Source organism: Stegodyphus dumicola, chromosome X1 (genome assembly GCF_044657685.1).
Source record: "Stegodyphus dumicola isolate Sdum_Otavi_A_Nest chromosome X1, ASM4465768v1".
Lineage (NCBI taxonomy): Eukaryota > Metazoa > Arthropoda > Arachnida > Araneae > Eresidae > Stegodyphus > Stegodyphus dumicola.
In genome coordinates, this window is record NC_140780.1 from 113805043 (window position 1) to 113831280 (window position 26238).

General features: G+C 31.7%; 1 protein-coding gene across 4 annotated transcripts in view; it reads left to right on the forward strand.

Annotated features, from left to right (window-relative positions):
* The window catches only part of LOC118198658 (2-acylglycerol O-acyltransferase 2-A-like), a 57884-nt gene that overhangs the window by 13684 nt on the left and 17962 nt on the right, over nt 1-26238 (forward strand). For all 4 annotated transcript variants that reach the window (XM_035370396.2, XM_035370409.2, XM_035370402.2 and 1 more), the window contains exons 3-4: nt 3359-3533; nt 21929-22128. In XM_035370396.2, coding sequence (XP_035226287.1) covers nt 3359-3533; nt 21929-22128 — 375 coding nt within the window. The remainder of the gene's footprint in view (nt 1-3358; nt 3534-21928; nt 22129-26238) is intronic.

The window sequence follows — 26238 nt, forward strand, 5'->3', positions numbered from 1 at the left end:
TGTCTTCATGCATGATGTATGTAAATATTTTTTTTATCAAATAAATTCTAAGTATTCTGAACACTGTTGGAGTTTCTAATATTCTTTGGAACATTCAATGCTGTTCAGAATTTTAAACTGAGCTCTGGAAGGGATTAGATTTATATCTCTGTATGTAAAACAGCATCACTTCAAACTAATAATCTTCAGAATAAATGCCATTCTGGAATGGATCGTGTTTATTAAGTGAGGCACCATTGCACTGTTATTCTCATAGAGTAAAATTTTAAAATCTTTGTAAACATTTTTATTTTCCACTGAAATTATTTCATATGCTGTCTAAGTTTTTATATCAATATTTAATACTACCATTAATTACATACTTAAATTGCCTAGTATGAATAAGAAGTTTTGTATTGCACTATAGTTGGAATTAAGAATTTATCATCTGCTCAGTTTAGAAGTTGTTATAGCATGAAGTTCATCTGTGTTGTGTGGATTGTTATAGTGACTAGTAGGGACAGTTATATATTAGAGTTTTAAATTCTTATATTTTCTGTTATCTGCAGTATAAATAATAAACCATGGGATGTAATAGAGATTTAGGTTCATTAGTTTTTGTAATGCTTATTGCATTGCAAATGCTAAGGATGAATGTTGTTGTACAGCTTACATCCAGCTGATAGTCAGATTCTTATACTCTAATCAGCATCTCCAGTGTAAAGAGTATAGCAGTCGCAACAGTTCTACATCTTGTGTCAGGCAGTCTCCTAGTTAATAATCAAACATAAACCAGACCTTTTACATTTCCCACTGAAGAAAATCATGAGACCTGATGTCCACTGACCTTGAATATAATAACAGCATAACTATGCTGATTTGACTGTGACAATTGATGCAATGATGAGGAAGATCTAAGATGAACAGTTCCCAGATGTTCCATAGAAAATGGGGGGGGATGTTGTTGTGCTGCTATGTGTTCTGTAGCACATGCAGCAGCTAAGGAAGAAGTCAAATTTGAAGCATATCCTAGTAACCATATTCAATAACAGGTTATTGGAAAAAGAATGATTCATAAATATCTTGACTGGAAATAACATTGGAAATTTTGGGGGTTATTCCTATTCACTACAGATGTCATCTGTACTTGGTTTACCACTGGCATTTTGAGATAAAATTTTTTAGATTTTGAGATTTGTTTTGGAGATAAAATATTTATCTTCAAAACTAACCTAACTAAGGAAATCTTCAGCTGTTATTCATTTCTGCATTTCACCATGAAATTTTAATAATGTACATCATATTATCTGCTGGCTCTAGAGCTGCAGATGAAATTAACCATATGCAGTTGCTTTTTATGCTAATGGTTAGCATTACTTAATTCCTGGCTGTCTCGTACTATCTTTCGGTTAATGACATTGATTATTTCAGTTGTCACGTTTGATGCATATATTCTGTATTTTTTACTTTATGCAAGCATCTTATTTTCTGGAATTGTTATATCAGCTTCTAAAATCTCTTAAGATACTTCTTAAGTCTGTATTTAAATACCAGCTAGACTGAAGCAGCCAAATTGTATTGTAAATTTTGTACAGTACAAAGTTCGTAATCCGGACTCGTCGGGACTTCAGCGATTCCAGATTAGGGGTTTTTCCAGATTATTGATCATCAATTTAAATCTGGTAAGATGGCATGCAGAAATTATACAATTAAAAATATGAAATTGTAAGTTATGAAATAAAGAACAATTATGATCTAAAGGGTATTAAAATTTAAAAAAAAAAAAAGCTTAATATTTATTTGTTTACTTTATTGAACATTTCTTTCAATGTAAGTTGTTTAAGTTGCTTTGTTTTTTGTGCTAATACTTTCTCTTTAATTCTATAAACAGACATAATTTCTTGTTCAGTTACAAAGTTCACCTATCAGAAGTGGTATTTTCTAGATCTAGAACCATACTACAGGTTTTGTCGTCCATTAATTGATTGATGATTGGGGCATTGCCGTCGTAATGAAAAACTTCTGTTATATCATCTTCATTTATTACCGCTTCTCCAAATTTCTTTACAAAATTCAATAACTGGAAAATTTCACCTTTAGTTTGCGATGTCCGAAAACTTTCAAATTTGCGGCTATCATCTTCATCGTCCTCACCGTGAAATATGGTAGCTGGCCATAAATTATGCCAAGCATTTTTTAACGTATCTGGAGACATCCCCCCAACGTGCATGCGCATGCATAAAGCATACAAAAAAAATGAGTTTGTGGCTTTGAGGTCCGAATTATAGATCATTCCGGATAATGGACGTCCGGATTATGGACTTTGTACTGTATACAGCTCTTTGCTCACCATTTCTCATCTATCACCAAAGAATCTTAATTGGTAGAATTGGAATTACTGTGTTATTGAAGTTTAATAACACAGTAACGCCATGTAAAAAAATTAAGTTGAAAATGTGTAAGGCATCGATAAACTTTATAGACTTAAAGACAGGTCTTGAAATTCATCTATGAAATTAAAACTGCCAGCAACATCTGAGAACCTGCCAGAATGCTTATTGAAAGATCGAAAAACGTGAAGTCTTTACATAAAACTTTTAATTCTTATTTCTTTACTGTTAGAAATATATTTAACTTGCTTTAATTTCATTAAAAATCCTGCCTGTGATATGAGAAGGTAATTAAAAAAATCACATTTAATGAGAGACTGAATTGGAAACTCTCATTGGAAAATTTTTATTTTAAAATTATAACTCTGACTAGTAAAGAAATCAGAAAAATTTGAAGGTATCTCAGTATGAAGTTTTCTTATGCAATGCAGATTATCTGCCTTAATTTTAAATACCAGTGGCTGCTTAAAATTTCTAAAAAGCAAACCTCATTAAATCCATCAATTTTCAACATAATAATTATAAAGCTAGCTACAAAATGGACAATCTTAAAAACCTCCTCCTGAAAAGAACAAAATTACATTTAACAGAAACAGTTCCAAATTTACTCCTATCTTAAAATCCAAATCTTATTCCGAAGTAGTTAAAAATCATTTTTCGGCATAATAATAATGCTACCTACAAAATGGGCAATCTCTTTAAAAACCTCCTCCTAATAAGAGCAAAATAACATTTAAATGAAACAATTTCAAATTTACTCCTATCTTAAAATCTAAATCTTATTCTGAAATAGTTAATAGCACTAACATCAAGAAAAATTTTATCGAATTCTTTTGCGCAGCTGCTTAGTGATAAAGATAGCATTTGCAGCTATATAAAAATATAAAATGTATTCTACTTATTTCTGTCCATTTGTATCACTTTATTTGAATAATATTACATATAATTTATTTCATATTCTAAATTTAAACTAAAATTTTCAACTATAGGAGCATGTGCTGCAACAAAAGAGAGCATTGAATGGAATTTAACTAGAGAAGGCAAAGGTAATGCTCTAATTCTTGTTGTCGGTGGTGCATCGGAAGCACTGGATGCACATCCTGGTAGAGCATCTTTGGTATTAAAAAGGAGAAAAGGATTTGTTAGACTGGCTATCAAACATGGGTAAATAACTTTTTGACTGTATCATTTTTTCACTGGCTTTAAAATATAAACCTTGAAGATATTTCCAAATTATATATTTTATAATCGCATGCAAGTCCATTGTAGAGACTTGGAAAATTATTTTTGGCTGCATAAAAAATTTTCTAGCAAGTGGAGTATACCTGACTGTTATAAAAGATTATTATTATAGGACAACACATGCCAAATAATTTTCTACAGAAAGATATATATGCAGAAATATATATCTGTACACAAACATATAGTTATCAGTTTTTATTGGGTCGGTCCATAAATTCGTGCATGTTTTTTGGTAAATTTTTAAATAATATAAAAAACACAATTTAACATTTTAATCAATTATATATTTTCATCCATTATCTACAATGTCTCGCCATCTTACAGACAGCTTTTTTATGCCATTGCTGTAAAAAGACTGGTTTTGATGCAAAAAACTTGAATGTTCATTGTGTACATCCTGTTTAGAATTTAATTTTTTTCTCATTAAAAAAAAATTTGTACGGCACAAAATAAGTGAAAATCACTTGGGGCAATATCTGGGGAGTAAGCAGGATTGGCAAAGCTCCCAATTAAATTCATTAATTTTTTGCAGCGTTGTTTCAGTCGTATGCAGTCTAACGTTATAATGAAACAACACTTTCTTGTTATTCACCAGTCGTGGGCATTTTTTTTATCGATTCTGAGTTTAAACAGCAAAGTTGTTCACTATTAAACTTCTGAATTAATCGTTTGATTTTGTTCTAACAGTTCAAAACGTCCTGAAACGGGATTCATCATCAATGCTGCTTTTTCCAACTTTAAAATTTTTAAACCATTTCTTGGCTGTCCTTACACTAATAGTATGTTCACCATGTACACTATTAATTTTTATCGTTGCAAACCTGGAAGATTCACCACACGAAAATAAAAAATGTAGCACAGCACGTTTGTACTGATTATTTATATTCATCTTCTATGGGTACTAAAATGTGTTCAATATTTAAGAAAGTTAGTGATGAACTAAATAATATGTTAGTCAAACGATGACAAGTTTCAGAATTGTATTGTTTTAGTAAATGCGTTATATCGAATTCCACGTATACTCTGAATGCGCACGAACTTATGGACTTACCCGATAGTTCATATGTAATAAGTGCTTGTGGAGATGATGTGAAACATTAAAAAAGTGCATTAGCTTCATAATAGAATGTCAGTACTCAGGCAGTTGGAAGCAGGTGAATGCTAGGTTGTCTAAATTGAATTAAATTTGTCTACTTCTACTAGATGAACATTTAAAAAAAAACTAGGATGAAACAGAATTATCAGCAGTTTTAACTGCAAAGTCAATGTAACACCTTCCAAAAGCAGTATGGAAAAATTTCCTTTACATGTGGATTAATGAAATCAAATACAGTGTTACATTAAGTCAAGCAATAATTGTGAAAAAGAAGCAAAGGCAGTTTTAATCATGTTGAGAAACAAAAGAAGGATGCAAATGAAGATTTTGCAGCTGAGGCTCTTTTGATAGGTGGAAAAGTAAAAGAAAATAAAAACTTGTATAGCATATGAATTAAGAGAGAAATAGCAAACACAGACACAGAAGCATTTCCAACAGCTTTAAGATGCTTAATTGAATAAGAAACTATTCTCCTGATTTATTGTTGATTAAACTAACTATTTCTTCAAGAAAATGCCATGACACACATTGATATCTCGCACAGAAAAAATAAATAAATAAATAAAGGTGTCTACCAAGATTCAATGTTATAACAAAGCTTGTTTGGAGAATAAAGCCAGTATATGTGTATCATATCAAAATCCTTAGACCTATGAAAGGAATTTTAAAAACAGTTTACTTGCCTCTGATTTGGGAACTTAACAAGACTGTGGATATTTCCCAAACTTGGTTCATGGTGTATTTTTGTGCATTCATAAAATTTTACTATGAACTTAAAAATATGAAACTCAAAGCTGTACTATTAACAGACTTGCTACAAACATTACTTGCCATTCTTTTGAATTAAATTTTTGCCTTTCCATTGCAGAAGTTTTATTTTAATGCAACTAATAGATCAGGAAGTTACATTATTTAAAAATATATCTTCATTTTATATTTCAACAGATTACTGATAAAAGGCAAATATAAACAATATAACAAACAGTTTTGGAAGCCCTGTAGCATTACAGATGGTAGAGAGAAATTGGTCTAATCTGGAGTAATTTAACCAACAGATTCATAAAAGGAATATGAAGGAAGATATGACTAGATATATCAATAATTTGAAACAAAAAGAATCGCAGGTTAACAGAACTGTTGATATTAAGGAGTTTTTGCTGGTTTTTAGTGAGAAATTTTCAACTGAAGGAAAAAAATTCACAGAATGAAAAATTAACTTGTAATGTAAAGAGAGTAATTCTAAAAGTGAGTACAAGAGATTTTCTGCAAATTTTATTGGTAACAATTGGCCACAAGAACAGAAATTATGGATTAGTTTATAGAAAATGACCAAGATTTAAAAGTTGAAAAGATGAGGTATTATCACTGTGATGACCTGCTGATGAGAGTTATTTAATAAATGAAAACTAAAACGAGTGATGATGCTGAACAATCTCATTAAACGACCAAGCATTTACTGCAAAGTTGCAAAAGATGAAGTGTTTATTTTTATATACTCTGTTTAATTATGTATTCCCCCTTAGCTTTTCCAGCACAAGGTTGTGAATTTTTATTAAATATTGATGTAAGTTTCCTCTTTTTCAAGGCATTCTGGAAGTGATTTTCTAAATTTTAAAATGGCTTTGTACATGTAGTAATTGTTTTTGTTTTACTAACTGATTTTCCCATGGATTTGAGTGCATGAGCTCTGATTGATGAAGCAATAATAGTGAAGCACTTCAAGAAAACTGGGACATATAATGGTCTCGGTGGTTCTGAAGATCATTGTACTTGGGAACACTGACTGAACAATGACAATGGTGATGACTTGCAAGTTGCAGAACGACACAGATAGCAGTTCCAGTTTTATAAAACATAATTTAAATCTTAAATAATGCATATATGTACTTTTCAAAATTTGAAAAGGAGGGGGAGGATCTTCTGGCAATGGTGAAAAGCATCATGCATGGGGCAAAAACAGATTGAGAAACACTGGTTTATATTAGAGACAGTGAACAAACAGAAGGAATGTATATTTATAGGAGTACTAATGTTGCTTATCTTGGCTGAAGCCTCTGTGCAACATGTAGAACATATTTTCTCTTAAATTCCTTCAAAAACTGGGAAGATATATATTTTCATGCCATGAAAACATTTAGAAGATGAACTTAGCTTTTTATCTTTTATTTCATAATACTACCTGAACTTGCAGCTTACAATTAATAGTTAAGTCAATAAAAGTGAATTCAAGTTTCTTGATCATTTAATTTTATGAAACTGCTGATTTCTTCAGACTGCAGTCTATTACAAACTGCCAACCCAGCAATAATTGTTTGACCTTTTCTTTTCATGTCTGCAAAGCAGCTGCCTCCTATTTTTACTTGAAACGTGCTAAGGATTTACTTTTTACACAACAGTTATTAGAAACCGAATCTGATTATATATTACAAATTGTTGAAAATAACAGAAACTAGCCAGAAAAAAATTCAACCACCCCACACATCTGCTTTTTGTTTTAAAGCATTGTTTATAAATTTGCCATTGCCCCATCTCCATCCATCTGGAAATTGTTGAGACCTGATAAATCAGATGCTGACACAATAGGTGCTTCAGGTGTATGTACAAAGGCTGTTTGCACACTTTTTAGACAATTTTCATTGTATTTACAGAAATGTTTGACAAAAAATTTTTGTGTTTTAAATGTTCCATTTGATAACCCTTATTTTTCACTATCTTTCTAATCATAATTTTCAGAACAATAAAGCTTTTTTAGTATTAAAAGGTGTATTTTTATCCCATTCCTCTTGAAAAACTTTCCAAAGTCCAAGGAGACTTGTATGTCGATGTTTGGACAATTCGCTTTATAAAAGTCCAAAATGCAAAAATCTGGGGATTATACATCAGAAGATTTGTAGAGATATGAGTGAAGAGTATGGTCTTGAGACTTGTTTCTTGGTTCATTTTTTTCCCCGGGAAATTAGCAGTGGATTTTGACTTTTGGCTGTTTGCTTTGTCTTGATGCATTTCTTCTGCTTGATGGATTTCATATTAAAAAATTGGGTATAAAATATGTTCCTGATAATATGTTAAGTAGGTAGCCTTAACAGTTTTCTGCACTATCTTAATTTTTATTTGTTGTTATATCAAAAACCAATAACAATTATAAATCCATTTGAAAAACTTTCTTTAAATTCTTTGAACTGTATTCTAAGATTTTTTTCATCTCTTTGATGATAGTAAATGGATCACTTTTTTATAGCAGTCATTTAAATATACACAAGATTCATCTATTGTGACAACATATTTTTTTTTTTCTTTTTTGTTCGAATGTTTCTCAGAGAATTCTTCAACACATTCTGTTTCCAGCAACATGTTGTGGAGAAAGACTATGCACATTAGGTTTTTTACGCTTTTTTTAAGATTCATATCAGCATTAATCACTTTGTTTACAGTAAACACTGACCATTTTAATGATTGTTCAACTGTCCTTTTGACTTCACAGTTTTTTTTTTAACATTAAAGTTCTTTACAACATTCAAAACATTCCGGTTTTTCCCTGGATATGTATTTTGGACAATTTTTCTGCTTAAAGCTAGACTCTGACATTTTTTTCCTTCTTATTGACAATGTAATAGATCGTTGCTTTAGATACCAAAAATTCAAGGCTTCCGCAGCATTTTCAATGATTAAATACAAATAATTTTCTTCGGAAAGAGCACAAATATAGCCTTCTGTCCATTGTTTCTTTAAAAGTGCCATTTTGCATAAAAACAAAATTGTCAAGCAGCACACGATATTTTACACTTTGGAAAATATATTTGCAGTTAAATAATTTTTTTCCAAGAAGGCATTTTTTTTTTATATCAAAGCAAAGGTCATCCAAAAAATGTGCAAACGTTCTCTGTATTATATTATGCAGATTCACAATAAAGATACAAGCACAGAAATGGAATATATTGGCTCAACATCCAGAAAACTATTAATATGATTTGCTGAACATAAAAAAGATATCTTTAGTGTAGCACTTTGCTGACCTTCCAATTTTCAGTAATTGAATGGGATAAAGTCAAAATCATTGCCGAACCCGATAATAAAAGCATCCTCAAAATTAAAGAAGCACTTAAAATCATCACTAGGCTTTGTTGCAACAGAGCTTCCCTTCAATTTTCCATACATTTGGGTGGTAATTCCGAGTACAGCAGTCCTGCAGAAACCAATGAAACTATAAAACCATCCATTCCAGCTCCAGCTGACAAAGCCTCTGCAAAAGTACCTGTACATTTACATGTGTTAAAATGTGGTTCTGATGTGTCAACCTAGAGTACTTTATCTTCTTTTTTAGCTTCATTTTAATTATGTGTGTCAGTTAATTAAAAAAATTATCCATATACTAGGTGCTATAAAAAGGAAGAGAACATACACTAAAAAAAGTTTTTTTTTAATGTAGCTTCCCATATAACTGTATTTCTGCAGCTCACCCAGTATAATGGCTGACTCAGACTGCCGTAGCACTGGGCCCAGGTTCAAATCCCGGAGAAGGCATGGTGGTAACTGAGTGTACCCCATCATAAGATGCAGTGGTGGTTACCTGTTAGGTGCTTCTATAATGAAATAGCCACCACTTCTGGCCCTTGTGCAAAACTAATAGGTATTAAATAAAGCATCCGGCAGTTAAAAAAACTGTATTTGCTAATAAGGGATTTTAGTATCATTTCTTTTATCGCTGCTGCTTCAAAAACATTATCAAATGCATTTCAATTTTATGTAAAGTAATGGTTTGTGAAGTATGTGATGGTGTATTAGAAAACAGCATAGTACATTACTGTCTCAAATGCAATGTTTGATATATATTACTTCTTATTATTTTTAAACCAAATTTTTGTGTTTCAGCAATAGATTGATTTTGGATATTATTATTTAATACTAGTTGCTGAAAACATGCTTTTGCTGCTTTTTTTAAAGATGGCATGCGTTCATTAATAAAGCATTGCAGTCTGATTTAAATCCATAATCACTGTATTAGCCTTTGCCCAATGTATGTTTTAAGAAGCTGATTATATTTCCTCCTTCTTTCCTTAAGTTACTTTTGAATATTTGATTTTCCAGATTATGTCATTGTTTACAGCACTTAATTGAGTGTGCTTGTGTGATACTTCAATCTATTTCTTCAAGTCTTGATTGTGAGAAATGAGCTAGGGCTTATTTTTACAAAAACTGACAGAGTTTCTGCAGAAGGCATATTCATAGTAAACAGGCAACAGATTAAAAAATTAACAAAAGCAGGTCAACCATGCCCCAAAACATGTCTTGTTGCTCAAATCATCTTTGCTTTTTAAATTAAACTTTATAATTTTTTTACTTTTCTTAAATATTCAGAATCATTTATCAAACAGATTTCATTAAACACTTACTTTTTCTATGAGATGGTGTAAATTACCATTGCAGGTCACTGTTGACTGTTCTTAATTTTTACTTCATCTAGCTTTCAACTCATTGTGAAGAATATGAGCAATGGTAAGAAATATGTTGTCCCTGCTTATCATGGGTGTTTTAGAAAAGTGGGAGAGGTGTTATGTAAGAAAATTAGTTGGAAAAATTGCTAAAGATATTGGAACATTTGAAAGACTAAAAAAAGCGTTTTGTCTCAAGTAAATTGAAAGTTATGCAGGAAATATTTGATAAATGTCATTTGATTTTTACATGAGTAAAGAGATGGAAAGTCGCAAAGGAATTATGAAGCTGCTAAGTAAACTTTCAAAATATTAATTTTGGGAGAATTGATGATGAAGACTGTAATGAAAATGCATATAAAATTCCATAATCTAACATCAGTTTACTTCATAAAGATTTCGGCACCAGAGGCTGAGCGGTAAAGTCACTGAACACTGGTAGTTCAGTCCGAGGTTCGAATCCCGCGAACAGGCTGGCTGCATGGGAGTTTTCATGGTTTTTCCCATGTGTAACGTGTATGCGAGCCAGTTTCCCTTAGAAAGTCCTCCACGTAGGTATCCCTCCCCTTAGGCAGATAGTCCTCAAGGCTTTGCCATAGCCACACACACATAAAGATTTTGAATACAGGGAAAAAATGAAGAGAAACTGCAAGATCCTACAACAACAACAACAACCCCCCCCCCAAAAAAAAAAAAGAGAGAGAAAGAAAGAAACATTTCTATATATGAATTGGTTGCTTTCATCGTAATGGTTTATGTTTAAGGGGTTTCAACAGCCAAAGAGTTCTTTGAATCTTATCTTCAAATATGTAGGGCAACAATTTTTTTCTCATGAAACCATGTTATTTGGATTTGGGAAATCATAGTATATTTGTTTCGTTGTAGAAGTGTAAAACTAGAAAGACTGAAAAATGATAAATTTGTTCTCATTTCAAATATGTGGAATACATTTGAAGAAAACTATTTATGTGTCATTAACGAGGAGAGAACATCATTGCGCAGAAGCAACTATTTCTTCCAAAGGCTTTCTTTAAAGTTTTACTGTATATGCCTAACAAATGAGGTAAATTTGGCATAAAATTTTGATTGGCTATAAATGTCAATCCAAAGTATTAATTAATACATTTCAATATTTATGAAAAGGTCATTCCAAATCATGTTTTGTGAGACTGGGCCTTCAACACAAAATGAGATGCATCATTTGAGAGTTTTTTAACATCTCAAAATCTTGTAAAAAGAAAATTGCTTAAGTTGTGCCAGAATGATGAATAAAATGAGAAAGGAAATTCTAGCTTCTTTGAGAAAAATGAATAAAGAACTTTATTCAGCCACTTTTATGAAGCATGAATCTGATGTCTTTCAGTATAAAAATAATGAAAGTGTACTTCTTTCAATCTATTCAATGGCACAAACATTAAAATCCTCCAGAAATTAGTGTGACATCTAAGAAAAAAACTTTAAAGAAAAAAGAATCAGCATTAAATTTTTAAAAACAAATCTATACCAAATTTTGAAAAAAAAGTTTCTGTACAGTGTTTAACAATAATTACAAATACATGCTTGTGCAGAATTTCCAGAAAATTTTTTCTGTAAACTGAGGTTTAAAAAAAAGTTACTGAAGTATTATGCTGTTGATCATGAAAGTTGACTACCATTGAACCATCAAATTTACACCAGTCATTGCTGCAGAATTCTAAAGGCATTGATGCCTCTTTATTTAATAACCAATTGGTATTTGATCTGCTTTGTTTTTGCATTTTCTAAAAAAAAGTCTCTTCGATTTCTACTATTTTGTTAGACCCTTTGATTTTGATGAAAACACTGTTTAGAATGCTATCAGTGCGGATATTTTGCTGGTGATTGTTCCAATCTATGTTGTATCAGCCCTATTTAGCTAAGCATATCGTGTCCATTAAGTACAACTCCGAAAGAAATTTCCTTAAACGTAAACAAAATACCTGAATCATAAGATTTTACAATTTTGCCAAATTTGGCATTGCTGTTGTAAACGAAACAGCTAGGAAATAATCCTCAAAATCTGCATGTTTTCTTTCCCCCAGTATTTTAGAATATTGTGGCGGAAATACTTAACACATTGGCTGCCAACTCATACAGCATTCTGACTCCCCACTGTGAGTATAAGTATACTGCTCAATGTATATTACAATCACGAATGATCTCATAACAAATAAGTGCTAATTATATGTAGCGGGCACCTAGAAAAAAATAAACTTATTCGTATACAACAAAAAAGTAGCATTTTTCATAGAAACTGCTTGAACTTTATTTTATACAAATAAACTAAGGAATGTATATAAAAGAATTATACAAATAAAAAACATGTATAAAATCTTCTGAAGGATTAATCAGTGCAGAAGGCAGAGTTTTCTTGGAAAACTAGATAAAAGTACCTCAGCTTTGTATGGCATTTTGCTGTGTTGTTAACACCACAAGGTTTATTGATCTGGCTTTTTCCTTGGCTATGGTAGAATTAATGAAAATTATTTCTACTTCTTGATGGAAGATTTTTTCCATTGAGAGTTTTCTTTCCTAGTAGCTGAGCCATGCATCTTTGTTAAATTTCAGTATTTTTATTTCCGCCTGCATTACTTTTCAATATAATAATAAAAAATCATGGACCTGCATCTTGACTATATGCAAAAAGTATTTTTTTTTTTTTTTTTTTTTTTACAGAAAAGGTTTCATGTTATAAAATTTATATAATACACTTTCTGTGTCCACTTAATGTAAATTACTGAGAATGGATCTGGGGGCAGAACTTGCATATGCCTCATAGTAGTCAACATGTTAAGTAATTTAAAGAAACAATAAATGGTTAAATTAGTAGAAAATTATCAGAATTGCTAAGAGAGAGAGCTTTAATGGTTGTTTGATAAATAAGCAGATTGTGTTTCTGGCTTTGATGTGTGTGGCAATGAAAAACTGTATTTGTTAATACATTTATATATTGCACAAGTTACCTGCATGTGGCTATTCATCTGTTTTTGGACATTTGACCCTCATGAATGAGTACAATAGGTTCCTTCAGGTATGCACAATAGTGTATAATTCTGTGTCTGTGTGCTGAAAGTGTGCATGCAGAAAAACTCATTCATCAGCAAAGTATGGTGTACAGGTATAAAGCTTTGCAGCATGTGGCAGTAATTAACCTGTAAGAACTTTTAAGAAGAGAAAAGATGTAGTGTTGGTGATCTGTCACATCAATGTCATTTGATTCAGATAATGGATAAAGAAAAACATGAAAAATTTTCACTTCCATGCAGAAACAAAGTGCATCATCACTATGGTCATCGAAGAAACTATCAACTTCGCAGTCAAGTTGGAGTGTTGTCTCAAGATGTGCTTTCACGGGAAGATTAAAGGCCATTTGCAGCAGCTGAAACCTAGATAACCAGTCAACAAATGACTGAATCTCGGCAGTATGTAATACCCCACCATCCATTCAGTCCTGACTTATTGCTGAGTGATTTTCATGTGTTCAGTCCAGTAAAGAGGCACCCATGTGAGGAAACTCTTTACAAGGATGTCAAAGGGCAAAATACATTTATTTCATAGTTTCACAGCCAGCCCAAAGAGTTTTGCACAAAGGAGTTAGCATACTAATATATCTGTGGGATTGTTGTCTCGACAACCATGGAGAACATGTCAAATAAAAACCACTTCTGAGATCACAGTGAGTAAAATCCACTTAGTTATCAAACAGACATATATACACTGATGTCCAAGTTAAGGTTATAAACAAAATGTTGTATCTAAAAAACAGTTTTATACTAATGAAATCTTACATCCAGATGCTATAAGTGCTGCGAGTCGGCCAATAATAAGAAATAAATGGTGTATATGTTTTTGCAAATGAGCAAAAGAACGAAAACATGGCAGCTCACATTTTGAAAATGTGTGAATATCCTGCACAACTTTACATGCCTCACAACAAACCTTCATATTATAGATCATAGCTTGTGGTAACAAATCCATTCTCCTTAAAATGAAGATTTTAATGCCTGGAGAATCCTAGTGGCTTGATAATCTTGTGCAGTGTTTTTCCTGCAGTGTTCGAAACATGCTCTATAGGAATGGTCGCCAAACTTATGAAACTTCTGAGCTACCATACCGTTTTTAAATCCTACTGTGAGGTACCCAAAAGAACTACCTACTTCTTTTTTAAAATCTTGTTTGTTTTTTGCTTATAAACTTACATTTCTTGTAAATTTGAAATCAGTTTTAATTAAACTGTGTATAACAAAAAGAAATTGAATTGTAAATAAGAAAGAAATTGAAGTGTAGTTAGTAATAAGTACCAAATGTAATAATAGACTTTTTTTTATCAGACTGATAAACATTAATGAGGAAGATGGAAGTCTTTTTTTTTTTTGTTTGTTTGTTTTTTCATCAAGTTTTTAATGTGGGGAGAGTAGGTAGAGGCTGTCATTCGAATACAGTTGTCTTCATCAGTGAGTCTGTTTCTGTACTTATTTTTAATAAATTTCATACTGGAAAAAGAAATCACTCACTGATATATAGAGTTGAACATTTCCTTCACTTTGAGACAAACCTGGACCAAAATTGGGATATTTTTCTTAAGGGATTAGATGCCAAATATTTTTACAGCTTCAAGAAAGCAATTTTACAGGTAAATCATTTTGAAAATCAATCAGTTCCAACTCCACATCAAGTTTCCACATCCACAAGTGTCTTCTCGTCAGCTCAGTGGAGGAATTGAGGTTAGGCAACCGAAGATAGCGCGATCTACCGAAAATGTCCCTGCGAGTTACTAATATCTCGCGATCGCTACTCTATAGGTTTTAGGTCCAGGGTATTTGATTGGCCACATCATACAGTGTAATTCTTTCTCTAAAAAAATCATCAACCAGTTGAGTTGTGTGTGGCAGTAAAAGTGAAATCCTTTTCAGCTGTTTGCCTTAAAAACCTTTATGAAAAGTTGAAGAACCTCTTCCATATAATGCTGTGCAGTCACAGTGCACATAAAGACATGTAGTGATATGCTGCCACCTGATATGTCTACCCATATGAGGATTCCACTTCTATAAAGTACTTGATTTTCCTTGTGTTGGGGAAAGGATATCAGGCTCCAGCCTCTCTCTGGAGGAAAACTCATCAAGAATAACTTACTGCTAAATCTTGACTCATTACTGAAAAGGACATGGTCCCAGTTTTGTTGTATCCAAGAGTGGTGGTGCCTGGCTCCACAAGACAGGTCCTCTTCTGTGATCGGTTAGCAGGTATACATGTCAATGCCCTTTTTAAGGTCTGCTGTGTTTGGTGTTTGTATACAGTTTGTCTACATATTGTTGTGGGTGCAATAATGAAGTTCAAAGAGAGCTTGGCCGTGGTTCAATCCTCTGCAGGTGTCATAGCTCTTGGATGACTTTGGTTAGGCCAGCTGGTATGGTATTCATTGTATGGAACTGGTTCTGTAACTTGGTTATCATCACTCGAGATAACTGCAGCCATTGAGCCATTTCTGTTTGAGACTGGCTAACCTCAAGCTCAATGATGGTTCTCTCTTTCAATCCAAATGACTGCAAGAACTCATTTTAGTGTAAATCAGTAAATCTTGTAATTTTTATTGTCAGAAACATAACTTCATAGACAAATTTCAGATTCAGAAACTAGTTGCTTTCATATGTTCTTAAAAAATTAGCCCTTCATCTTAAAAACATTCATTAGATGCTTGCATTACATTACCACTTCCTAAATTATATATAACATCAAATTTAGAAATATTATTATAGCTGTCCTGAATTATTGTAAAACATGTATTTGTGACTTTTAATTTTGGACACTAGTGTGTATTTCAAGAAAACTGAAAAAGATTTCTTTGAAAAGAATAGCTCTAAAATTTTAAAATAAGCACAGATGCTGCCAAGCTGTGAAACTGAAAAGACTACAAAACTAGAACTGTACAAGATAAATGCAAAACATTTGTGTGGGGAATATGTGCATGTCAAAAGCAGACAACTAAAATTTTTGTGTTGAACCACTAATGGCTAATAGGTTACTGTAAGTAATGATATCCAGTTCATGTTATGCTTTTGCAGCTTGACACTTTTATGATGTTGTAGTACTCTATTCAAGCGAGCGATGCACCGCATCAGCCAAGCAGCAAGAGGAGCACCTCACATGTTATAATATTTTATTGTCACAACTTCTTTCTTGCCTCAGAGTCTCTTTTGGCTTGTGCCATTGGGATTAGAAAAACTACCATAGAATGCTCTCAGAATGAATCTCATTTCTGTGTGTGAAATAAAATACATTTTTATATTAAATGCTGCTCCATACTGTTTCATTTATATCCAGGAGTCAGATCAACCAATATCATCTTTAATATTATTGCAGTATTATGTTTCTGAATTCTACATAACATTTTACCTAAAAGTCTCACCAGCGGGCAAGTGGTGAAGTCTCTGAAAACTGGTAATTCCGTCCATTTCTGATCTTGGAGAATGGGCTGGCTGCATGGTCATTTTCATGTCTTTCCTTATGTGCATTGTGAATATGAGCCAGTTCCTTTAAGAAAGTCCTTCACAAAGGTATATTTCCCTAGGCAGATAGCCCTTTCATTCTTTACCACAATCAAACAAATGAAACCAAACCAGCTATTATACCTGAATCCAGACTGATAATTCTTATATACTTACTTTTGTAAGAAAAGTGTATATTATTTCATAGGAACTGGAAGCAAATAATATAAAACTTGATTTCCTTGAAAAAAACAGTTTTTTCACCTTTTTATTGCATTTTATTGCAGAAAGAATTTATCGTGGTCAGGGTAACATTTTGTTATGCATTGGCATTGAATACAATTCAGAAATAAAGTTATAGTTATTAGATTAATTATGGCTGACCACAGTAATTCTGTGGACGATAAAAACATGGTAATTCTAGTAATGAATTAAAATAATTGTTATATTGTGTCTCAAAGAAGCATAAATTAGGCTCTTTTACTTTTGTTGATTGTTTCTGCTGCTACAGATCTGCAGAATACAGTTTCTTCTTTTAAAAGTGACTGAAATTTGTTCATAGACATAATTATATGATTGGCAGGTGCTGCATTGTGCTTGCATACATGTGTTGCCAGATTGCTGCTAGAATATCTTCCAGCTATTCTGCTATAGCTTCCTGCAGGAAAATACAGTATTTTCCTCATTAAGTCTGGAAGTGCCTATCAACTTTCTTGCCAGTTGTTTACTTAACCATCACCTCAAAAGATGAATCTGCAAAGCATCTATGCTAGGAGCTGCCAAGCTCCTTGATAGTCCGAGCCATTTTTCAAAATTTGAAATTTTTCGCGAGCTGCAATTAAATATACGTATTTAAAAGGTATTAAAAACATTTTATACAGAAATTATATTTATTGAAAACATATAAATAAAAGTACAAAATATGTGTATTGAATTTAAATACTAAAAATTAAATATATTTATTTTACTTGTGATAATTCTTTAAAATTTGGTGAGTAATTGGTGACAGTACTTCTCAGTAATTCTTTGAGATGCTGGTTAGTTAATACTGATCGGTGTTTGTATTTCATGAATTTTAAAGTGGAATAAAATGATTCACATAAGAACGTTGTTCTGAATATTGAAATAATTCGACAAGCAGCTTTTTTTAATTCAGGATACTTCGATTCTGGTGCAAATTTCCAAAATTCAGTAATCGGCATCAATTTATATTTTAATTGTAGAGCTTGATCTTCTTGCATCTCTATTAATTCTAATTCTCCAGATGCTTTTTGGATCATAATTAAATTGGAAATGGAAAACTCACCTTGAATTATGTTAATTTCAAATGGATTCAGAAAAAAATCAAGAGACGATGGACGGAAATGAAATTTGTTACAACGTTGCACTTAGTCTTTCATATTTGTTGTCTGTAATTTAAAAGAGATTTTGAAACACATACGGAATGATAATAACACAAAAATGAAAAGGAAACTGAGGTACATTTATTGAGAGCCAGAAATAATCCTTCAAAGAGCTGCAGGTTGGCCCACCCCTGATATATGCTTTTCTTGCTAGCAGGCGACAATCCCACAAACACCTTTTACATTTAATTGACCATGCATTCTATGACAACAGTTTATTCTTGTGGTATGTTCTACTACCTCTTAAAATTTGTTCTGTCTTTTTTTAAACATTGTGTATACAGTTATGACAATGTATAATAAACCTTCCATTAAATAAAATTATGCATTTTCTAGACATTAATTTCATTTTCCCCCTCTATACCCTATTTTGTTGTCGTGTCCATATTACATGGAACAATGGTTGCCAAAGCTTACTCCGAAGAGAGGTTGGACCTCTATTTTCCACCCTCAACTTTGAGGAAGAGCACTCTGGGGTGGATCCGGGGGTCTTAACCCCTCTCCCCTTCCACCAATTCACATAGAGGACTTTCGGCTTGCCACATGATTAGAGCGTCACCATGCTGCACCGACACTATACATTTACAAACATCCATGTCTTCTCCGGGATTCAAACCCATGCCCTTCGGTACAGTGGTAGGCTCCCCTAACCACTATACCATCTGAGCGACACCCTACTTTGTTAATATATTAGTTTTAAGTTGAAAGGAAAATTAAGAAGTTCATATTTGTTGCATAGTTGCCAGCTCTCCCAGTCTCCTGTAGATCATTAAATCTCTTGGTTTTTAATTTTTAGGAAGGGAAATTTTTCCTTGTAATAAATTTCACTTATTGAGTTGATGAAATTTTGGAGATTCTGTTCCTCCACCCCTAGTGATTTTCAGCATTTTTTTATTTTAAACTTCATTTGATCTGAATTGTCAATCTATTGTAAAATTTGTAAAAAGTTTTAAGAAGCTTCAGGTAGTATTTAATCAATGTTAATGTTTGTATTAAATTAGTTTTACATCATTATATTGTACACTAGCCCCTATGCGGCCAGCCTTCATGTGGCTTTTAAATGTACTGCAAAAATGCCTAAAGGGAACACCAAATATTATATTTAAAAACTGCACAGAATTTCACTCTGCAGAACAACTTTATCAAAAAAAAATCATTAAAAATGTATTATGTATTAAAAAAACTGCTATGAAATAAGCAATATATCTTAGTACAAAAAATAATTATCCTAATAAATAAATTAACCAACTTCCCGTTTCCTTCACTCATCAAATGTCCAGCATCCAAGAGAAGCATTAAATTTAAAAACTGCACAGGATTATCGCCCTCATTTTCCCACGCGATAACAGTGCTGAAAGCAGAAACAATGGCTGCCTGCCATTGTTGCTGATATAATGAGAGAGAATTATTGATTTGATGCAATTTCATCAAAAAACATAAAATTTAAAAAAAACTCATTTGAATTTTGAAAAAATCTCTTCAAGGTGCACTGGCTGTTGTCTAGATGCACCTATGTATCCTATTTCATAGCCGTGGGTCTATTAGCTTTATGCGCAGTATGAACAAAAGATAGACTCTTCCTTTTATACATATACTAGCAGCTTCGCTGCCAGTCTTCGTCTGGCTTTTAAATGTACCGGAAAAATGGCTGAAGGGAACATCAAACCTTAAATTTAAAAACTGCATAGAATTTTACTCTGTAGAACAATTTCACAAAAAAAGTTATTACGTATAACAAAACAATAAAATAAGCAATATCCCTTAATACAAATATTAATAATCCTAATAAATAAATTAACCAACTTCCCTTTGCAAAATCTTAAGAACTCAAATGGTATAAAGGAGGTTAAGAACTTTTTTTCCTAAAAAATCACTCAAAATTTTCAATATCTTCAAAACAGTGAAATGAGCAATAAATAACATAAAAGAATACAAAAAATTCTGAAAAGCAAAGTATAATTAATGATATCTTATCTTATATTTTCAAGAGAAAAATATAATGAAATAAGCTATACCCCTTAATACAAATATTAATTATCCTAATAAAAAATTAACCAATTTTCTGTTGAAGGGAAAAAAAAAAAAATGCAAAACTTTTCAATATCTTACAAACAGTGAAATATGCAAAAAAATAACATGAAAGCAACTCAAAAAACATAAAATTTCACACAGAATTTTACTCTGCAGAACAACGTTATCAAAAAAATCAATAAAAATGTATTTTATATATATATAAATGACAATGAAATATGTCAATCTCTTAAAAACAGTGACATAAGAAATACAATGAAAAATTGTTGCCAGACCCATATATCTAAAAGAATGAAACTATTGAAAATGATGCGATTTCATCAAAAATCTATCAACAACAATAAGACAGGAAAATTGTTGCCAAAATCAGATTTTTAAAGATGTGAGAAGTATACTCGGAAGCTTTATTTAAAAAAAAATTTTTTACAAAATATTTTTCCAAAATTCTTTTTGTAAAAGCAGTCGCAAGGGTGAAAGTTTAACGTGTCCAAAAATCAAAGAAAAATAAACTGTACATTTTTAAAAAATAAACCTTTTTAGAAAAAATATCGTTGAAAAGGTGTTAAGCTCCATTTGTTAAATAAATTTGTATTTAATCGATTTATTGAAACACAAAATTTATTTTAAGTTCGTACAATAGCTAAGTGCCTGCGTTTCATGAGGATGTGAAAATGGAGTGTGTAGAGTAAAATCTTGCTTTCCTACAGCCCATTATGTCTCAAAATGATGCAATTCCATAACAAAACATAAAATTTAAAAAATTCTAATTCGAATTTCGAAAAAATCATTTCGAGGTGCACTGGCTCTTGTCTAGATGCACCTATGTACCAAATTTCGTAGTCGTAGTATTAGCTTACGCTCAGCGCGAACAAAAGACACACACACACAGACAGACTCTTTCTTTTATTATATGTAGAGATATAAAGAGAGATTACTAAGTTTCTACACAATAGCATCTACAATAATTATTAATTTTATGTTCATTATATATAAAAGTGCAGTAAAAACATTTGTTCCAAGATTTTTTCAGTAAAAATGTTTAAGAAAATTACAAAATAAAATTAGCGAAAGAACATAAAATTTAGATATCTAAGTAGATGTTAATAAGTTTTACATCAGAATGATATTGCAAGTAGTTAAGTAACCTGAATCATGCATTATAATATAAATTTAAGTCAATTTAGAATTCTTTTGAATGTTTTTACTATGTAGCATGGAAATTTCTCTGGAACTTTTGTTTTTCATATTTTGATGCTGCTTGCTATGTTCTTGAAAAGTGGTGTGGTCACCTTTCTTAACTATTTTATGTATGTGCATTATCATGAATATAAGTGACACGTAAGAGTTTGAAATTCTGAAGTATATGCTGCGAATCAAACCTTGTTAATATTCTAATGTTTTTATGTGTTGCAGAGATTATTTTCATTGTAAATTTTATGAAACTTCTTGTCTAAAAATGTCCTGCAATTTTGTTTAAATCAGGACTGAGAAAAATAAGAAAATGTTTTATTTTCATTTGCTTTATATGTTGTTGAATTAAAATAAAAATTATGCAGCCATCTCTGCTGCCATGTATGTTTTGTTAATGCAAGTACAAAAGTACCATGAGACCAAGTGTACTCAGTGCTATTTTTTAAAATCCTTTTGTTATATTATTTCAGAGCTTTTAAATATATAAAGCTTTTATACTATTACTCGTCAGTAGTTGGCTATAGCTATGCATGCTACTGTTGTCTGTAAACACAGTCTTGAAACTGAAACTGGTTTAATGTATATAATAAAAGATAATGAATCAATTTTATGCTTGTATTTTATTGTACAATATCTATATTTCTCCTTTTTTCAAACTTTCTAGAGCTTCTCTTGTTCCTGTGTTTGGATTTGGGGAAAATGATTTATTTGATCAACTAGACAATCCACCTGGATCTTCATTACGTAAAATACAAGACAGGTTGAAGGCATACCTTGGGTTTTCTCTTCCTATTGTTCATGGCCGTGGTATATTCCAGTATAATTTTGGTATGCTACCATACAGGAAGCCTATTAATGTTATAAGTAAGTTTCACATGAAAACTTCGTGATTACTGTAAACTGATGCTGATATTCATTTTGTTGTTAGACCTTAAAAATGATAGATTTGTATTTGAGCTCTTCTTTTGAAGCATTCTAAATATTGTACTTAAAAGTTTTTTATTGGGAAAATTATAATGTGTTAAAATTCTGTGATAAAATTTAGTATAGAATTCAAGTTTTATAAAATGTTGTTAATGTAAATGAATTTAGTTTCTTTATGTATTTGTATTTTCATTCCGTTTTTTAATATGTATGGCATTTGTTCATTGCATGATTTCATATGGTTTATGGAAATGTTTTATTTAATTCCCTAGCTTTGTCAAAATATATAGGAAATCAGTTCAGTTGTTATTAATTTAATTTGTTTCTAACCATGCAATTTAATTGTGTTTTAGGCATAATTTAGTTTTTAATGGTGCAGTATTCTTAGCATCTTAAGTAAATACAGTACAAAGTCCAAAATACGTACTCGTCGGGACTTCGGCGATTCTGGATTAGGGATTTTTCCGAGTATTAAATCATCAGTTTTAAATCTAGTAAGATGGCATATAGAAATTATAAAATTAAAAATATGAAATCATGATTTAGCAAATAATGAAGTATTTATGATCTAAAGAGTATCAAAATTTACAAAAAAAGCTTAATATTTATTTACCTTATTAAATATTTCTTTCAATGCAAGTTGTTTAAGTTGCTTCGTTTTTTGTGCTAATACCTTCTCTTTAATTCTGTAGACATACATAATCTCTTGTTTAGTTACATTGTTGAAGTCCTGTAACTGCTGTTTTGAAAATTCCGACTAACTTGTCAGTTGAAATTTTCTCGTTTTCAGTAATTTCACTGTCACTTTCTTCAATATTGGTAGCAGTATTTTCTGGATCTAGAACCGTACTAGAGATGTCGCCATTCATTAATTGATTGATGATTGAGAAGCATTGTCATCACAATGAAGAACTTCTTTTGTATCATCTTTATTTATTACTGCTTCTCCACATTTCTTTACAAAATCCGTTAATTAGAAAATTTCACCTTTGTGTTGCGATATTCGAAAACCTTTAACCTGCAGGAAGGTGTGTGGTGTGTGTCATACCCCACCCCTACATAAAAGTTGAATATTCCTAACTTGTGAAACTGAAATTCTGTGCTGCATTCAGTAGCTGAGTTTCTAGTTGTGGTTGACTTTCAGAACAGCTTTTTCTTTGCCTGTGTGTTTCAGAAACAGATTTATCGGTATTTTGTTGGAACTGGAACATGACACACCCCACGCGCCTGTCCGCGTAAGTGTTTTTCTGACCGAATAATTAGTTCAGAAATTTATTTCTAGAGTGTAACAGTAAATATTTCTACTTGCAAGTGATTTTAAAGTACTTGACATTAAATTCTTGAAAATTTCTAACCACATTATCGTAAAAAGAATGACTCCTTATGAATTGCAGATGCAACGCCTGTGATATTTATTAGAAATATTTGAAAGCGATGAAGATTGCATTTCGGAAACTGAAGATGAAACTAGGAATATTTTCTACAGTGTTTTCCTTTCGAAAAAGATAAAGCATTAATTTCTAATGTTCCTAAAAAAGGAAAAACTGTTCTTATGCTTTCAACATTACATAACGATCATACTATAGATGATACTATTGGAAAAAATAAAACGTCAGGAATTATATGTTTTTATAATATGGCTAAAGGAGCAGTGGATATGGGGTCAGCCAATTATTCAGTTGCCAGAATAACAAGGAGCTGGCCAATGATAATTTTCTTTCCTGCTCTGAATGTTGCTGTAATAAATGCTTGAATTATATTACATTCAACTGCTAATTCACCAACCAGAAACAGAAGTCTGTTTTTGAAGAACTTAGCATTACAATTAATGAAATTGTAATGCTAATGTATTGAACAAAGATCAGAGATTAATACTTTACCAAGAAACTGACGTACTGCATACAAAACAAAAGCAGAAGTTTCCACGAAGAATTAAAACGAATACATGAAATTCGAAACAACCAAGTATGAAAGATGTGGTAAATTGCCCTCGTGCCAAGGACAGAAGAACGTGAATGCAAAGTTTAAAATGTGAAAACATTCTGTGCCAAGAACACATGAATGTATTTCGTTCAAAGTGTGAAGAAATAAAATAAGCATTGTTTATTAGAGATACAATGAAACTTAGAGGCATGATGTTTATTTTTTATTTATTTTCATTTATCTTAATTTTAAGTCTAAGATTATTTTGGAAATTAATTTTTTGAAACCCAATTATTATTCACGTATTTATAGTACACGAGAACAAGAAAAACCGCTTAAAACTAAATAAAACTATTTTTATCGTATTTTAAATATTGGGGTATGTGATACCCCACGCGCCCACTCTAGTAACTTTTCTTGGTGCGACTTCCGCCGGGTTAAATTTAGCAGCTATCATCATTAAATTTAGCTTTCCTTCACTATACATATTTGGCTATGGATCATGAGCTGGGCGACTAACGACAAGTTGTTCCTTTAAATTTTTATCTTGCTTCTATCGTGCACTGAGACAATTATGCCTGAATTGTATTAGTTTAGTTGTTTATTATACTTATGTCTACTTCTTGCACATGCTTAAGGCTTATCATATTTCTGAATAAATAAATTCTCACATATACTTAAGCCTTATTGAGGGCTGGCGCTAGATATCTTATCGCCTGATGCAGTCTTTGTGGGTGCTAAATTCTGCGACGTAGTGTGGCCATACGAGCCCTGGCGCTGGTTCTGGGTAAATAACAAATCAGTTATTCTTAATTCAAATAGCCCTAAATGTAATCTATGGGTCTATGAGTGTCATCAACAAAATCTATTTTTAGCATATGAAAAGAAATTTTTGATAAATTTTTCATCAACTTTTTTTAGCACATTTAACTTAAATCTGTAATCATCGCCAAGCGTAATGTCAACATAAAAGGTTACCGTACTCCTTTATTAGTCAATTACTAACATAAAAAAAATTTTTAGGCATCATTACATGAGTCATTACTCAAGTTGTATTGTTTTGATAAACATGCGGTGATGAAAGGAAAGTATATTGAATAGGTTGGCATCAAATCAATGATGTATCTATGTGGAATGTTTCGGTTTCAGATGTGTGCCAAAGCGAAGCCAAATTACTGATCGTACAAATTTATGCTAAAATGATGTTTCTTCAATAATAAGGTATTTTATTTAGTGTCGAAGTGAAATTAAAAATTGGGACTCTCCAGATGTTTTACTATGCGTGGAGGGGGGAATTAAATGCGCATGCATAAAGCCTATGAGAAAAACGTTTTTGGTGGTTTTGAGGTCCGAATTTTTCGATCATTCCAGATAATGGACGTCCGGATTTCAGACTTTGTACTGTGTCTTTTAAATGGCAACTTTTAATTCTATTACTGGTAGGATACGAGTTAAACATGTACATTAAAAAGAAGCTAGATTGAGATTCAGACCCACGGTTTGGGTTTTTCTTTAGCTGCTTGGTTTCAAAATACCACTTACTTCTCAGTCTCTTCCACATTTTACAAATTTTTCCTTTTTATGAAAGGTCTGCTAAAATGTCTATGATCATCACTCAATTTTAGGCAATTGTTCATTATCAAAGTAATAATTATATCAAGGTATGAAATTTAATTATTATTTTCATAAATATGCAATAGTTGAATTATGTTTTACATTTAAATAATTTTAGCACTTCTTTCATTGCAGTTTATGGAAATATATATATAAGTAATCTAACACCAAACTAACCTTAATTTTACTGTAAAGATTCAAGTCAAGTCTAGGTTTCAGTAGATGTTAGGAAGACTTCCAGAATGTGCGGAAAAGGTTGTTTTCCTAAGTGGCCTCAAGTTGCTGTTATTTGTCAGTACTTAGGAGTGGTGTCAATACTCAAAAGGTTAAGAAGATTTCATAGAGCAATCTTTTTCTAAATTAAAAAGATTTAAGATTTTATCATAAATAAACATTGTCTAATATAATGTGTCAAAATGCTTTCCATTTAAATGGAAATCTGATCTCAATTAGCATCTTCTATAGCATTTCCAGAATCTTGACTGGTTTGTAATGCAGGTTTCATTTTAAAGA